This window comes from Oncorhynchus clarkii, chromosome 19 (genome assembly GCF_045791955.1).
Source record: "Oncorhynchus clarkii lewisi isolate Uvic-CL-2024 chromosome 19, UVic_Ocla_1.0, whole genome shotgun sequence".
Lineage (NCBI taxonomy): Eukaryota > Metazoa > Chordata > Actinopteri > Salmoniformes > Salmonidae > Oncorhynchus > Oncorhynchus clarkii.
The window spans coordinates 58953097-58970596 of record NC_092165.1 but is presented as its reverse complement, the minus strand read 5'-3'; the positions used below and the strand labels follow the sequence as shown (position 1 = coordinate 58970596).

Genomic DNA, 17500 nt, shown 5'->3' with positions numbered 1-17500 from the left:
GACCTGTTCACCGGACGTGCTACCTGTCCCAGACCTATTATTTGACCATGCTGGTCATTTATGAACATTTGAACATCTTGGCCATGTTCTGTTATAATCTCCACCCGGCACAGCCAGAAGAGTACTGGCCACCCCTCATAGCCTGGTTCCTCTCTAGGTTTCTTACTAGGCTTTGGCCTTTCTAGGGAGTTTTTCCTAGCCACTGTGCTTCTACACCTGCATTGCTTGTTGTTTGGGGTTTTAGGCTGGGTTTCTGTACAGCACTTTTCATATTAGCTGATGCAAGAAGGGCTATATAAATACATTTGATTTGATTTGAACACGTTTGAAGGACTTACATACGTCCTCAGTGGAGACTGTGAGTGTGTAGTCACGTTGTCCTCAGGGGCTCTCCTTGGCAGCTCAGGGTCATTGTGCTTGACTCTTGAGAAAAAGGTGTTTAGCCTGTCCTGTAGGCCGTCGTGGGAGACCGCGACGTGGCTAGCTTTCTTTTTGTAATCCGCTTTCGTCAGGAGCCACATTCGCCTTGTGTCTGACCCACTCAATTTCTCCTCCACTTTTGTCCCTATACTTGTGTTTCGCCATCTTGACGTAGGGCACCCATCAAACATTACAGAATTGGAGCAGCTGACGAGATGGCCAATGTTCCAGTAGAAAAGTGCAGAACAGAAAGCTCACTGGTGGCAAACTTAAAGATATGTATAATTTTCAGCCAGTAGTTTTGAAAGTGGTGCTCACGAGCCAAAAGTGGTCCCCATTTTTTGTGCACTACGTCATCAAATTGTGTACTACATCATCAAATTGTGCACTACGTCATCAAATTGTGTACTACATCATCAAATTGTGTACTACGTCATCAAATTGTGTACTACGTCATCAAATTGTGTACTACGTCATCAAATTGTGTACTACGTCATGCATTTCGTGTCATATGTTGCACTTTGTATGATATCACATTACTTATAAAAAAATTGGTTGTGTTTAAGGTCCTGGGGTGACCTCTTTATTTGGTTCTGCAATGTTGAAAATCCAATAACAATGTGTTGAGACCAAAAGTTTTTTTCAATAAATTACATCACCATGATAGGTTCCAGAAAGACACACAAATACAGTGCATTCGTAAAAGTATTCAGACCCCTTGACCTTTTCCACATTTTGTTAAGTAACAGCCTTATTCTAAAATAAATGGAAATATATATATATATATATATATATATATATATATATATATATATATATATATATATATATATATCTTCATCAATCTACACAAAATAGCTATAAAATGTTGCTATGAGACTTGAAATTGAGCTCAGGTGCATCCTGTTTCCATTGATCATCCTTGAGGTGTTTCTTCAACTTGATGGGAGTCCACCTGTGGTAAATTCAATTGATTGGACATGATTTGGAGAGGCACACACCTGTCTATATAAGGTCCCACAGTTGACAGTGCATCTCAGAGCAACAACCAAGCCACGAGGTCAAAGGAATTGTCCGTAGAGCTCTGAGACAGGATTGTGTACAGGCACATCTGGGGAAGGGTAGCAAAAAAGTTCTGCAGCATTAAAGGTCCCCAAGAACACAATGTTCTTCATCATTCTTAAATGGAAGAAGTTGGGAACCACCCAGACTCTTCCTAGAGCTGTCCGCCCGGCCAAACTGAGCCATCTGGGGATGGGGGCCTTGGTCAGGGAGGTGGCAAAGATCCCGATGGTCACTGACAAAGCTCCAGAGCTCTTTCAGAAGGGCAACCATCTCTGCAGCACTCCACCAATCAGGCCTTTATGGTAGAGTGGCCAGATGAAAGCCAAAAAAAAAAAAAAAGCACATGGCAGCCCGCTTGGAGTTTGCCTAAAGGGACCTAAAGAACTCTCAGACCATGAGAAACAAGATTCTCTTGTGTGATGAAACCAAGATTGAACTCTTTGGCCTGAATGCCAAGCATTACGTCTGGAGGAAACATGGCATCATCCCTAAGGTGAAGCATGGTGGTGGCAGCATCATGCTGTGGGGATGTTTTTCAGCAGCAAGGAATGGGAGACTAGTCAGGATCGAGGGAAATATGAACGGAGTAAAGTACAGAGAGATCCTTGATGAAAACCTGCTCCAGAGCACACAACCCTAAGCACACAGCCAAGTCAACCCAGGTGTGGCTTCGGGACAAGTCTCTGAATGTCCTTGAGTGGCCCAGCCAGAGTACGGACTTGAAACCAAACTAACATCTCTGGAGAGACCTGAAAACAGCTATGCAGCAACGCTCCCCATCCAACCTGACAAAGCTTGAAAGGATTTGCAGAGAAGAATGGGAGAAACTCCCCAAATACAGGTGTGCCAAGCTTGTAGAGTCATACCCAAGAAGACTCAAGGCTGTAATCGCTCAAGGCTGTAACAGTGACAACAGGTTCCAGACAGACAGCGGCAACAGGTTCCAGACAGACAGCGGCAACAGCTTCCAGACAACAGAGGTCATCAGGTACCTTGGTGTTGTGTTTCTCACCAAACTAAGTATTTCATTCGGTTTTAACTTGAAAAGTAATAACTACATGTGCTTTCTTAGCAGCTGTTCAAATAAATCACATTTTATTTTTACGTTTCATATATCTAGCTGATAATTATGAAGTTCTTTGTGTCTATCTTGTTTCGTCTATTGTTGCCATTGTCCTGGCTGAAAGAAGGTTTAGTGAATGGAGAGGTGAAGCGTGAGGTAATACAGTGTATCACCTTTACTCCACACACAGAGACGCTTAAAAGGCTCTCTCTCGCCCTCCATTTGGCAAATCTGACCACAATTCTATCCTCCTGATTCCTGCTTACAAGCAAAAAAACTAAAACAGGAAGTACCACTGACTCGGTCAATACGGAAGTGGTCAGATGACGCATATGGTAAGCTATAAGACTGTTTTGCTAGCACAGACTGGAATATGTTCCGGGATTCTTCCTATGGCATTGAGGAGTACACCACCTCAGTCACCAGCTTCATTAACAGGTGCATCAATGAAGTCATCCCCACAGTGACCATACATACATACCCCAACCAGAAGCCATGGATCTGGCAACATCTGCACTGAGCTAAAGGGTAGAGCTGCTGCTTTCAAGGAGCTGGACTCTAATCCAGAAGCTTTTGAGAAATCCCGCTATGCCATCCAATGAACCATCAAACAGGCAAAGTGGCAATACAGGACACCAGCTCTGACGCTCGTCGGATGTGGTATAGATGGCAAACTATTACAGACTTCAAAGGAAGCTCAGCCGCGAGCTTCCCAGTGACATGATCCTACCAGAACAGCTAAATTACTTCTATGTCGCTTTGAGGCAAGCAACACTGAAGCATGCATGAGAGCACCTGCTGTTCTGGACGACTGTGTGATCACGCTCTCCATAGCCAATGTGAGTAAGACCTTTAAACAGGTCAACATTCACAAGGCCACAGGGCCAGCAGGATTACCAGGACCTGTACTCAGATCATGCACTGACCAACTGGCAAGTAACTGAAATGTTTAACCTGTCCCTGACCCAGTTTGTAAAACCTAATATTTGAATCAGCTGTGTAGTGCTGTGGTAAAAACCAAAACATGCACCCAGAGGGGGCCCCAGGACCGAGTTTGGGAAACGCTGGTTTACCCAGTACCAGGTTGATGTTCCTTGGACACATAGGACCTATGATGTCCTTGGAACAACATATAGGTATGGGATCATGTGGTCCACCACCCGGCTCTCTCTCTCCCTATCAACTGTCTATATCCGTTAGCGATTGAGCCTGGAGACGAGATTAGGCATAACGCCGAATACAGCAGGTGTAGTAGACCTTACAGTGAATGCTTACTTACTTACCGAGTCAATGTGCGGGGGTACAGGTTAGTCGAGGTGATTGAGGTAACATGTACAGGTAAGGGTAAAGTGTCTATGCACCGATAATAAACAGCGACCAGCAGCAGTGTAAAAAGGGGGGTTCAATGCAAGTAACCCGGGAAGCCATTTGATTAACTGTTCAGCAGTCTTATGGCTTGGGGGTAGAAGCTATTAAGGAGCCTTATGTACCTAGACTTGGTGCTCCGGTACTGCTTGCTGATAGCAGAGAGAACAGTCTAGCGTGACTGGAGTCTTTGGTATAGAGGTCCTGGATGGCAGGAAGCTTGGCCCCAGTAACCAATTACCCTAGCCCTAGTTGTCAATCTGAAACATGATTTATCAGTTTGTCTGTTAAGTTAACCCACAGTTCCTAGCTAGAGCTAGACAAACGTAAATGTCAGTTAATTTTTGAATTTGATCAACATTTGTCTTTATAATATGACTACAATCAAATAGTTTTTTTTTTTGTTTTTACACGGGAGTGGTTGGTGGTGGAGGAGTTTAACCTATGGCCAGTGTCTGTACTGTCAAGATGAGGGGGTTTATCTTGATGGCAAAGGGAAAGTGAAGGAATTCATCCCAGTCTGCTGTTCCCGACCAACAACAAAGAGACAATGTTATAGTCTTACTGTGTCTGTGTGTCTGTGTTGACACTATTCCTGTGTGTTGACACTATTCCTGTGTGTTTCTCTCTGGGCCGGAGCCGAGGAGGATGCCAAGTAAGGTCCACCAAAGTCCTCAATCACCACAAGTAACGTCAACCAAAGTCCATATATCACTACAAGTAAGGTCAACCAAAGTCCATATATCACTACAAGTAACGTCAACCAAAGTTCTCCATCACTACAAGTAACGTCAACCAAAGTTCTCCATCACTACAAGTAACGTCAACCAAAGTTATCCATCACTACAAGTAACGTCAACCAAAGTTATCCATCACTACAAGTAAGGTCAACCAAAGTCCATATATCACTACAAGTAACGTCAACCAAAGTCCATATATCACTACAAGTAACGTCAACCAAAGTCCATATATCACTACAAGTAACGTCAACCAAAGTCCATATATCACTACAAGTAACGTCAACCAAAGTCCATATATCACTACAAGTAACGTCATCCAAAGTCCATATATCACTACAAGTAACGTCAACCAAAGTCCATATATCACTACAAGTAAGGTCAACCAGTCCTCCATCACCACAAGTAAGGTCATCCAAAGTCCATATATCACTACAAATAAGGTCAACCAGTCCTCCATCACCACAAGTAAGGTCAACCAAAGTTTGCGCTCTGTGTTCTATCCCCTCCTCTGTCTCTCGTCTTCTGCTGTTCTTTCAGGTACGGACGGATAAGAGAACAGCAGATAAGATGTAAGCTGTATGTAAGATGTAAGATGTCATGATGATGTGATGTCATACGCTGGCAGCGTATCAATGTCCTGGGAATAAATAACGTACGAGTATCACAGTGACCTAAATCACAATGTGTTCTAACACTTTCTGACAAGTATTTAGCCTGGCTAAACAATGTTTGGAGTAAATAACCCAGGTCGTTTGAGACAACAACAAAAAAATACCCACCAATCTTTTTAGATTTATTCACGGTTATGAACTATGTCTTAACATAAGGAGATGTCAACACACGTGTAGTTGTGTATTATACAGTTCTAGTAACTATTCACATTTTAACATATACTATATTTCAATTGTTGATTCTGTATCTACAGACTATCTACATACTGTAAAATATAATTATATATAAGAACACGTTGTGTTAGTTGGGGGCCTGGTAACCCTGGTAACCCTGGTAACCCTAGTAACCCAGGAGTGAAAGTGTACATGGACTTTAGTTCCAACCTCTACTAATCACCTTACCCACTGAGCTAATTGATCACTATCAGTGATTGGCTAAATTCCCAGGCCTAATAAAAAAGCCTGAAGCATATGCAGCGCTCCAGGACCAGGGTTGCCAGGTCAAGGGTTCACAGGACCAGGGTTGCCAGGTCAAGGGTTCACAGGACCAGGGTTGCCAGGACCAGGGTTGCCAGGACCAGGGTTGCCAGGTCAAGGGTTCACAGGACCTGGGTTGCCAGGACCAGGGTTGCCAGGACCAGGGTTGCCAGGTCAAGGGTTCACAGGACCTGGGTTGCCAGGACCGGGGTTGCCAGGTCCGGGGTTGCCAGGACCAGGGTTGCCAGGACCAGGGTTGCCAGGTCCAGGGTTGCCAAGTCCAGGGTTGCCAGGTGGGGTTGCCAGGACCAGGGTTGCCAGGTCCAGGATTGCCAGGTCCAGGGTTGCCAGGACCAGGGTTGCCAGGACCAGGGTTGCCAGGTCCAGGGTTGCCAGGACCAGGGTTGCCAGGTCCAGGGTTGCCAGGACCAGGGTTGCCAGGACCAGGGTTGCCAGGACCAGGGTTGCCAGGTCCAGGGTTGCCAGGACCAAGGTTGCCAGAACCAGGGATGCCTAGCCCTGCATTAGTTAGTCATCTACATGTCTGGGGGTGACTTTACACAGGTAATGTCCACAGTTTAACAGTGTCTCTACAATGGTACAGGGCATTCACCTGTTAGTTAGGTACAGCAGGATGTCTGTCTGTTGTTAGTTATATTGTCTCTATACAGCAGGATATCTGTCTGTTGTTAGTTATAATGTCTCTCTATACAGCAGGATGCCTGTCTGTTGTTAGTTATATTGTCTCTATACAGCAGGATGTCTGTCTGTTGTTAGTTATAATGTCTCTATACAGCAGGATGTCTGTCTGTTGTTAGTTATATTGTCTCTATACAGCAGGATGTCTGTCTGTTGTTAGTTATATTGTCTCTATACAGCAGGATGTCTGTTGTTAGTTATAATGTCTCTATACAGCAGGGTCTGTGTGTCTGTTGTTAGGGTCTGTGTGGCTGTTGTTAGGGTCTGTGTGTATGTTGTTAGGGTCTGTGTGTCTGTTGTCAGCGTCTGTATGTCTGTTGTCAGGGTCTGTATGTCGGTTGTTAGGATCTGTGTGTCTGTTATCAGGGTATGTGTATGTTGTTTGGGTATGTGTGTCTGTTGTTAGGGTCTATATGTCTGTTATTAGGGGTGTAGTGTCTGTTGTTAGGGTATGTGTGTCTGTTGTAAGGGTATGTGTGTCTGTTGTCAGGGTCTGTGTGTTTGTTAGGGTCTGCGTGTCTGTTGTTAGAGTCAGGGTGTCTGTTGTTGGGGTATGAGTGTCTATTGTTGGGGTCTGTGTGTCTGTTGTTGGGGTCTGTGTCTGTTGTTCGGGTATGCGTGTCTGTTGTTTGGGTATGTGTGTCTGTTGTTAGGGTCTATATGTCTGTTATTAGTGGTGTAGTGTCTGTTGTTAGGGTATGTGTGTCTGTTGTTAGGGTATGTGTGTCTGTTGTCAGGGTCTGTGTGTTTGTTGTTAGGGTCTGCGTGTCTGTTGTTAGAGTCAGGGTGTCTGTTGTTGGGGTATGAGTGTCTGTTGTTGGGGTCTGTGTGTCTGTTGTAAGGGTCTGTGTGTCTATTGTTAGAGTCAGGGTGTCTGTTGTTAGGGTCTGTGTGTCTGTTGTTAGGGTCGATGTATCTGTAATTTAGTTTCCCTAACATCACGGGGAGGTAGAACAGTTTCATCCACAGTGGAACACCCAGGAATGACTAAAGAGTTGCATTGCTTAAAGGAGAAGGAGAAAACGGTCATGTCTGAATCTTTGTTGTCCAGCTTGTCAAATTGTATGTGTGACCTTTCATCCAGGTGCCCTTAGAGCAGTTCTTCCCAAACTGGTCCAGTCCAGGTGGCTTTGGTCAGAAGTAGTTCACTAACTGGGGAGAAGTAGTCCACTAGCTGGGGAGAAGTAGTCCACTAGCTGGGGAGAAGTAGTCCACTAGCTGGGGAGAAGTAGTGCACTAGCTGGGGAGAAGTAGTCCACTAGCTGGGGAGAAGTAGTTCACTAACTGGGGAGAAGCAGTTCACTAACTGGGGAGAAGTAGTCCACTAGCTGGGGAGAAGTAGTGCACTAACTGGGGAGAAGTAGTGCACTAACTGGGGAGAAGTAGTTCACTAACTGGGAAGAAGTAGTCCACTAGCTGGGGAGAAGTAGTCCACTAGCTGGGGAGAAGTAGTCCACTAACTGGGGAGAAGTAGTCCACTAGCTGGGGAGAAGTAGTCCACTAGCTGGGGAGAAGTAGTGCACTAACTGGGGAGAAGCAGTCCACTAGCTGGGGAGAAGTAGTTCACTAGCTGGGGAGAAGTAGTCCACTAGCTGGGGAGAAGTAGTCCACTAGCTGGGGAGAAGTAGTGCACTAGCTGGGGAGAAGTAGTCCACTAGCTGGGGAGAAGTAGTTCACTAACTGGGGAGAAGCAGTTCACTAACTGGGGAGAAGTAGTCCACTAGCTGGGGAGAAGTAGTCCACTAGCTGGGGAGAAGTAGTTCACTAGCTGGGGAGAAGTAGTGCACTAGCTGGGGAGAAGTAGTCCACTAACTGGGGAGAAGTAGTCCACTAACTGGGGAGAAGTAGTCCACTAACTGGGGAGAAGTAGTCCACTAACTGGGGAGAAGTAGTCCACTAACTGGGGAGAAGTAGTCCACTAACTGGGGAGAAGTAGTCCACTAACTGGGGAGAAGTAGTCCACTAGCTGGGGAGAAGTAGTCCACTAGCTGGATGACATTTGCCTCGTCCCTTTCTGTCAGAAGGTCTTCCCCTTGCTCCTTCCTCTCTTGTTCCTTAACCATGTTTGGTGTATGGTGATGTTGCTGTGACAATATCAAGATTCTCCTTGTCAAATACTCTGTGCTGAATAGGATGGTTTCAGCCACTGAACTGAAAAAGGGAACTGGGCTCTTGATCGGACATGCACTCAAGTCATCTAAGACACTTACTGTACAGTCGTGTCACTTCCTTTATGCTCGTGTCACTTCCTTTATGCTCGTGTCACTTCCTTTATGCTCGTGTCACTTCCTTTATGCTCGTGTCACTTCCTTTATGCTCGTGTCACTTCCTTTATGCTTGTGTCACTTCCTTTATGCTTGTGTCACTTCCTGATGTCACACTCTGATGGAGGAGGAGGAGGAGGAGGAGATCCTGTCACACTCTGATGATGGAGGAAGAGGAGGAGGAGGCTTTGTCACAGACTGATGATGGAGGAGGAGGAGGAGGTCCTGTCACAGACTGATGATGGAGGAGGAGGAGGAGGAGATCCTGTCACAGACTGATGATGGAGGAAGAGGAGGAGGAGGCTTTGTCACAGACTGATGATGGAGGAGGAGGAGGAGGAGATCCTGTCACAGACTGATGATGGAGAAGGAGGAGGAGGCTTTGTCACAGACTGATGATGGAGGAAGAGGAGGAGATCCTGTCACAGACTGATGATGGAGAAGGAGGATGAGGAGGTCCTGTCACAGACTGATGATGGAGGAAGAGGAGGAGATCCTGTCACAGACTGATGATGGAGGAAGAGGAGGAGATCCTGTCACACTCTGATGATGGAAGAGGAAGAGGAGGTCCTGTGGAACTGACAGAGAGAAGAGTTGAGTTATACACTGATGACACAAACACATCCTTGTAGATTAAAACTTTGTTTATCACCTTGCTGCCTTGCACCCCCCCATTGTAGTAGAGTGGCGTGCTCTGAGCCGAGACGCTGGTGCTGTAGTAAGATGGTTCGGTCCGAACAGAGGGGCGTTTGGGTTTGTCCTTGTAGTCATTGTCCTTGATGATGTCATACTGACGACAGAACAGAGCTATTACCGCTGGAGAGGAGAGAGGACAGGGGGTTGAAGACAGAACAGAGAGGAGACAGAGGACAGGGGGTTGAAGACAGAACAGAGAGGAGACAGAGGACAGGGGGTTGAAGACAGAACAGAGAGGAGACAGAGGATTGAAGACAGAACAGAGAGGAGACAGAGGACAAGGGGTTGAAGACAGAACAGAGAGGAGACAGAGGACAGAGGGTTGAAGACAGAACAGAGAGGAGACAGAGGACAGGGGGTTGAAGACAGAACAGAGAGGAGACAGAGGACAGGGGGTTGAAGACAGAATAGAGAGGAGACAGGAGACAGAGGGTTGAAGACAGAACAGAGATGAGACAGAGGACAGGGGGTTGAAGACAGAACAGAGAGGAGACAGAGGACAGGGGGTTGAAGACAGAACAGAGAGGAGACAGAGGACAGGGGGTTGAAGATAGAACAAAGAGGAGACAGAGGAAAGGGGGTTGAAGACAGAACAGAGAGGAGACAGAGGACAAGGGGTTGAAGACAGAACAGAGAGGAGACAGAGGACAGCGGGTTGTAACAATAGATACAGTGGGGCAAAAAAGGGAGTTGAAAGTCTGTTGCCAAGCAACAGCCCCAAAACATCACTACTCTAGAGGAGATCTGCATGGAGGAATGGGTCAAAATACCAGCAACAGTGTGTGAAAACCTTGTGAAGACTTACAGAAAACGTTTGACCTCTGTCATTGCCAACAAAGGGTATATAACAAAGTATTGAGATAAACTTTTGTTATTGACCAAATACTTATTTTCCACCATAATTTGCAAATAAATTCATTAAAAATCCTACAATGTGATTTTCTGGAATTTTTATCTTCTCATTTTGTCTGTCATAGTTGTAGTGAACCTATGATGAAAATTACAGGCCTCTCTCATCTTCTTAAGTGGGAGAACTTGCACAATTTGTGGCTGACTAAATACTTTTTTGCCCCAATGTATATAATATAATAGTGTGTAATAATGTTTTATCTAATTCTGTGTTGTGTCACACACACACACACACACACACACACACACAGAGAGAGAGAGAGACCAACCTGCCCAGAGTAGCAGTACAGTGGTGACGATGAGCAGTTCTCCAGTCTGCAGGTTAGGGGTCAGATCCATCCCTTCCATGGTCGGGTCATCTAGGGTAGAGGGGGAAAAGTTACTGTTTGTATATGCATGCACGTGTGCATGCATGTGTGTGTGTGTGTGCGTCCATGTCTGTGTGTGTATGTTTGCATGTGTGTGTCTACCATCTATGCTTCCTATAGGGTAGTGATCAGTCTTCTCCAGGGTCCTGAAGTGGACAGTGTGACTGGGCTGGCTGTCTCCCTGAAGACCTATGGACTGGACCTAAGATATAAAACACAATCAGACCTGCAACCCCCTCACGTGTTGAATGCAGGAATGAGGGAGAACTCGGTTTGTTTTTTTGAAAAGTCTCTGAAAAAGTGTTCTATTGAAAAAGTTTGGTTACTAGCTACCTTTTTTGAATTTTGGATCCCATGATGTGGTTAGCATCAGGAGCTGGGACCATTATTATCTGTCCAGGGATCCTGCTGACCAAGGGTCTAAAGAGCTGCTGGGCATAGCAGCTAGCCTATGTATAGATTCTCTGGCAACGGCTCTGGTGAACATTCCTGCAGTCAGAATGCCAATTGCACGCTTCCTCAAAACTTGAGACATCTGTGGCATTGTGTTGACCTCTACCTCTACCCCTGACCTCTAACCCCTGACCTCTACCTCTAACTCCTGTCCTCTACTTCTACCCCCTGACCTCTAACCCCTGACCTCTATTCCCTGACCTATACATCTACCCCCTGACCTCTAACCCCTGACCTCTATTCCCTTTTCTCTACCTCTACCCCCTGACCTCTAACCCCTGACCTCCACCTCTACCCCCTGACCTCTAACCCCTGACCTCTACCTCTACCCCTGATCTCTACCTCTACCCCTGACCTCCACCTCTACCCCCTGACCTCTAACCCCTGACCTCTACCTCTACCCCTGATCTCCACCTCTACCCCCTGACCTCCACCTCTACCCCCTGACCCCTACCTCTACCCCCTGACCTCTACCCCTGATCTCTACCTCTACCCCTGACCTCCACCTCTACCCCCTGACCTCTAACCCCTGACCTCTACCTCTACCCCTGATCTCCACCCCCACCCCCTGACCTCCACCTCTACCCCCTGACCTCTACCTCTACCCCCTGACCTCTACCTCTACCCCCTGACCTCTACCTCTACCCCCTGACCTCTAACCTGTACCTGTACGCTGTAGTGTGTGTCTTCATCCAGGTCCCACAACACACACGCTCGACTTGACGAGTTCACCTCCCGAATGGAGCGCTGCATCAGCCCATCCTGCCTCTACACACACACACACACACACACACACACACACACACACACACACACACACACACACACACACACACACACACACACATACAGTACCAGTCAGAAGTTTGGAAACACGAACTCATTCAAGGGTTTTTCTTTATTTTTTACTAATAATAGTGAAGACGTCAAAACTATAAAATAACACATATGGAATCATATAGTAACCAAAAAAGTGTTAATTTTGAGATTTTCCACAGTAGTAGTCCCTTTGCCTTGATGACAGCTTTGCACACTCTTGGCATTCTCTCAACCAGCTTCATGAGGTAGTCACCTGGAATGCATTTCAATTATCAGGCGTGCCTTGTTTTTAACAGTTAATTTGTGGAATTTATTTCCTTCTTAATGCGTTTGAACCAATCAGTTGTGTTGTGACAAGGTAGGGGTGGTATACAGAAGATTGCCCTATTTGTGTCACGGCCGTCCTCCTCTTCATCTGAAGAGGAGAGGCGAAAAGGATCTGAGGACCAATACGCGGCGTGGTAAGTGTCCATGGTCAATCTTTAATAAAGAAAGTAGTGAACACTGAAAACTATACAAAACCAGTAAACAAAATAACAACCGTGAAGCTAATAATATGGACTGAGCTGAAACAAGCCATCAACATAGACAATCACCCACAAACAAACAGTGCAACCCAGGCTACCTAAGTATGATTCTCAATCAGAGACAACTAATGACACCTGCCTCTGATTGAGAACCATACTAGGCCGAAAACATAGAAATGCCCCAAAACATAGAAAAACAAACATAGACTGCCCACCCAACTCATGCCCTGACCATACTAAATAAATACAAAACAACGGAAATAAAGGTCAGAACGTGACAGTACCCCCCCCCCCCAAAGGTGCGGCCTCCGGCCGCAAAACCTTGACCTATAGGGGAGGGTCTGGGTGGGCGTCTGTCCGCGGTGGCGGCTCTGGCGCGAGACGCGGACTCCACTTCATCATTGTCTTAGTCCGCCTTATTGTCCGCCTCCGTGGCTTCCTCACCATGGCCACCCTACTCAATGACCCCACTGGACAGAGGGGCTGCTGCTCGGGACAGAGGGGCAGCTGCTCGGGACAGAGGGGCAGCTGCTCGGGACAGAGGGGCTCCGGCAGCGGCGCCGGACAGGCGGGAGGCTCCGGCAGCGGCGCCGGACAGGCGGGAGGCTCCGGCAGCGGCGCCGGACAGGCGGGAGGCTCCGGCAGCGGCGCCGGACAGGCGGGAGGCTCCGGCAGAGGCGCCGGACAGGCGGGAGGCTCCGGCAGAGGCGCCGGACAGGCGGGAGGCTCCGGCAGAGGCGCCGGACAGGCGGGAGGCTCCGGCAGAGGCGCCGGACAGGCGGGAGGCTCCGGCAGAGGCGCCGGACAGGCGGGAGGCTCCGGCAGAGGCGCCGGACAGGCGGGAGGCTCCGGCAGAGGCGCCGGACAGGCGGGAGACTCCGGCAGAGGCGCCGGACAGGCGGGAGACTCCGGCAGCAGCGCCGGACAGACAGGAACACCTGCAGGGAGGAGACAGAGAGACAGCCTTGTGCGTGGGGCTGCCACAGGAACCACCAGACTGGGGAGACCTTCAGGAGGCTTGGGGTTAGGAGGAGGCACCTGAAGGACCGGGCTGTGGGGGAGCACTGGAGCTCTGGTGTGCAACCTTGGCACCACTTCCCCAGGCTGGATAACCACTCTAGCCCGGACCCTCCAGAGTGCAGGCACAGGTTGAACCGGGCTGTGGGTAAGCACGGGAGATCTAGTGCTTACTACACGCACCTCTCCCTTCGGCTCCATTACCACATTCGCCCGGCACGAGCGGAGCGCAGGCAGAGGACGCACTGCATCCTCCCAGCGCCCCGGAGACACAGCACGCAGAGCCGGCGCAGGATACCCTGGACCAAAACTGCGTACCGGCGACCAGACCCGCTGAGCAGGCACCATACGCCCTGGCTCGATGCCCGCACTCGCATGACACTCTCGGGGGGCTGTCCTATAGCGCACCGGGCTATGGACACGTACTGGTGACACCGTGCGCTTAACCGCATAACACGGTGCCTGACCAGTAGCGCGCTGCTTATAATAAGCACGAGGAGTGAGCGCAGGTCTGCTACCTGGCTTAGCTCCACCCCTCGTGTGCCCCCCCCCAAAACATTTTTGGGGCTGTCTCTCGTACCTGTCGCACTGCCGTGCTGCCTCCTCATATCGCCGCCGCTCAGCTTTCGCTGCCTCCAGCTCTGCTTTGGGGCGGCGATATTCCCCAGCCTGTGCCCAGGGTCCCTCTCCGTTCAGTATCTCCTCCCATGTCCAGGAGTCCTGTGATACCGGCCGCTGCTGTTGCTGCTGCTGCTGCTGCTGCTGCTGCGGTCGTATTGCCAGGATCGGCCAGGGGAGTGGGCACGATACATTCCCTGGGCTGAAATGGCTCAGAACTCACTACGCCACTCCTCTACTAACGTGTCCCCTTTTCAGTGTGTGTTGGGGTACCAGCCGGTCCTGGCACCATGGCATCCGAGCCAGACCGAGGCTCCTGCGGTGGAGGAATGGGTACAGCGCTCCAAGGAGACCTGGAGGGCCGTCCAGGAATCTCTACGACAAGCGAGTGGACGGCAGAAGAGGAGTGCTGACCGCCACCGCAGTGAGGCCCCCGTGTTTGTACCGGGGGACAGGGTCTGGCTCTCGACCCGAAACCTACCTCTCCGCTTGCCCTGCCGGAAGCTGGGTCCGCAGTGTGTAGGGCCCTTTAAAGTCCTGAGGAGGATAAACGAGGTGTGTTATCGATTACAACTCCCTTCCTATTATCGTATTAACCCCTCGTTTCATGTGTCTCTCCTCAGGCCGGTGGTAGCTGGTCCCCTGCAGGACAGTGAGGTACCGGAGGTCCCTCCCCCCCCGCTGGACATCGAGGGGTCCCCGGCGTACACGATCCGGGCCATTCTGGACTCAAGACGCCGGGTGAGGGGCCTGCAGTGCCTCGTGGACTGGGAGGGGTACGGTCCGGAGGAGAGGTGCTGGGTACCGGTGGGGGACATCGTGGATCCCTCCATGTTGAGGGATTTCCATCGCCTCCATCCGGATCGCCCTGCGCCTCGTCCTCCGGGGCGACCTCGAGGCCGGTGTCGGCGCGCTGCGGGAGCCGCGCGTCAGGGGGGGGGGGGGTACTGTCACGAGTCCGACCGAGGGTGTTTCCCTTTCCCGGGCAGGTGGCGCTCGGCGGTCGTCGTCACCGGCCTATTAGCTGCCACTGATTGTTTTTCCTTCCCCTCCTTGTATGTTGAGTGGTAGCACCTGTGGATGTTTAATTAGTTTGTCTTTATTAGACAGCCGGCCCGCCTGGTTGTTGTGCGGGATTATTTCTATGTAACCTTCGGCTCTGTGGTATAGGCACGTGTTAGTGCCCGGTCGGGATTGTTTCCCATTGTACATTTTGATTCCCTGTGTTTTGGGAACGTAACGTTTTTGTGAGCACCCTGTGGTGCATTGGTGCGATTAAAAGACGCGCAGCATTGAACTCTCTGTCTCCTGCATTTGACTCCACACCCACGACACCCGGAGCATTACAATTTGGTAAAAGACCAAATCCATATTACGGCAAGAACAGCTCAAATAAGCGAAGAGAAACGACAGTCCATCATAACATGAAAGGTCAGTCAATACAGAAAATGTCAAGAACTGAAAGTTTCTTCAAGTGACGTCACAAAAACCACCAAACGATGATGAACATGGCTCTCATGAGGACCGCCACAGGAAAGGAAGACCCAGAGATACCTCTGTTGCAGAAGAAAAGTTCATTAGAGCCTCAGAAATTGCAGCCCAAATAAATGCTTCACAGAGTTCAGGTAACAGACAGATCTCAACATAAACTGTTCCGAGGAGACTGATATCCCTCTAGTGGTGTGGGGGCTGTGCTTTGGCAAAATGGGTGGGGTTATATCCTGCCTGTTTGGCCCTGTCCGGGGGTATCGTCGGATGGGGCCACAGCGTCTCCCGACCCCTCCTGTCTCAGCCTCCAGTATTTATGCTGCAGTAGTTTATGTGTCGGGGGGCTAGGGTCAGTCTGTTATATCTGGAGTATTTCTCCTGTCTTATCCGGTGTCCTGTGTGAATGTAAGTATGCTCTCTCTATCTCTCTTTCTCTCTTTCTTTCTTTCTTTCTTTCTTTCTTTCTTTCTTTCCCTCTTTCTTTCTTTCTTTCTTTCTCTCCATGGGAGGACCTGAGCCCTAGGAACATGCCTCAGGACTAACTGGCCTGATGACTCCTTGCTGTCCCCTGTCCACCTGGCCGTGCTGCTGCTCCAGTTTCAACTGTTCTGCCTGCGGCTATGGAACTGGAACCCTGACCTGTCCACCGGACGTGCTACCTGTCCCAGACCTGCTGTTTTCAACTCTCTAGAGACAGCAGGAGTGGTAGAGGTACTCTGAATGATCGTCTATGAAAAGCCAACTGACATTTACTCCTGAGGTGCTGACCTGTTGTACCCTCGACAACCACTATGATTATTATTATTTGACCCTGCTGGTCATCTATGAACATTTGATCATCTGGGCCATAATCTCCACCCGGCACAGCCAGAAGAGGACTGGCCACCCCTCATAGCCTGGTTCCTCTCTAGGTTTCTTCCTAGGTTCTGGCGTTCCTAGGGAGTTTTTCCTAGCCACCGTGCTTCTACACCTGCATTGCTTGCTGTTTGGGGTTTTAGGCTGGGTTTCTGTACAGCACTTTGATTGATTGGTTACTACATGATTCCATATGTGTTATTTCATAGTTTTGATGTCTTCATTATTATTCTACAATTGAGAAAATAGTGAGAGAAAAAAAATATTGGACCGGTTAGTGTATATTATATATATCTTTCCGTATTATCTCCTACCTGTTGTGAGATGACGTATCCGATGACAATGTCTCCCTGTGGTACACTCCAGATGATGAGGGCGGAGTCTGATCTCAGCTGACTTACCGATACGTTGACTGGAGCCACTGGCACTGCTGTTACAACACAGAAAAAACGTACATATTACACACCTTTTACCACGCCATTGTTGAATACTCATTTCCGATTGGCTTGAAGGGCATTCTAGAGTGTGCATAATGACATCATTAAAAACATCCCAGGCCAAATGTCTCTCCTGAGCAATCACAAAGCAGGACACATCAGGACATCCTGAATATTCAACAGTCTGGTATGACATTCTGTAGGCTCGGCCCTAATATATGTCCTCTCTGTCACCTCCAGCCAACATGGCAGGTAGTCTAGTGGTTAGAGGGTTGGGCCAGTAAACGAAAGGTTCCTCGATTGACTCCCCGAGATGACAAGGTCAAAACCTGTAGTTCTGCCCCTGAGCAAGGCAGTTAACCCACTGTTCCTAGGCCGTCATTGTAAATAAGAATTTGTTCTTAACTGACTTGCCTGGTTAAATAAAGGTTCAATAAAGGTTCAATAAAGGTTCAATAAAATAAATTTAAAAAGTAAAATAGCACAAGACAATGCCTAAGGGTCAGTATGTCCTTCCCCCTCTGAGGGGCCACAATGTCTCTGTTACAG

The 17500-nt window shown here is 48.7% G+C and overlaps 1 protein-coding gene across 1 annotated transcript in view; it reads right to left on the bottom strand.

Moving 5' to 3' along the window:
- Positions 1 to 5433: 5433 nt before the first annotated feature.
- Positions 5434 to 17500, bottom strand: part of LOC139375434 (fibronectin type III domain containing 4b) — a 24095-nt gene continuing 12028 nt past the window's right edge. Inside the window, exons 3-8 of the mRNA XM_071117217.1 lie at positions 16829 to 16944; positions 11857 to 11958; positions 10840 to 10939; positions 10639 to 10728; positions 9417 to 9580; positions 5434 to 9342 (exon numbers count right to left, since the gene is read on the bottom strand). Coding sequence (XP_070973318.1) covers positions 9301 to 9342; positions 9417 to 9580; positions 10639 to 10728; positions 10840 to 10939; positions 11857 to 11958; positions 16829 to 16944 — 614 coding nt within the window. The 3' untranslated portion in view covers positions 5434 to 9300. The remainder of the gene's footprint in view (positions 9343 to 9416; positions 9581 to 10638; positions 10729 to 10839; positions 10940 to 11856; positions 11959 to 16828; positions 16945 to 17500) is intronic.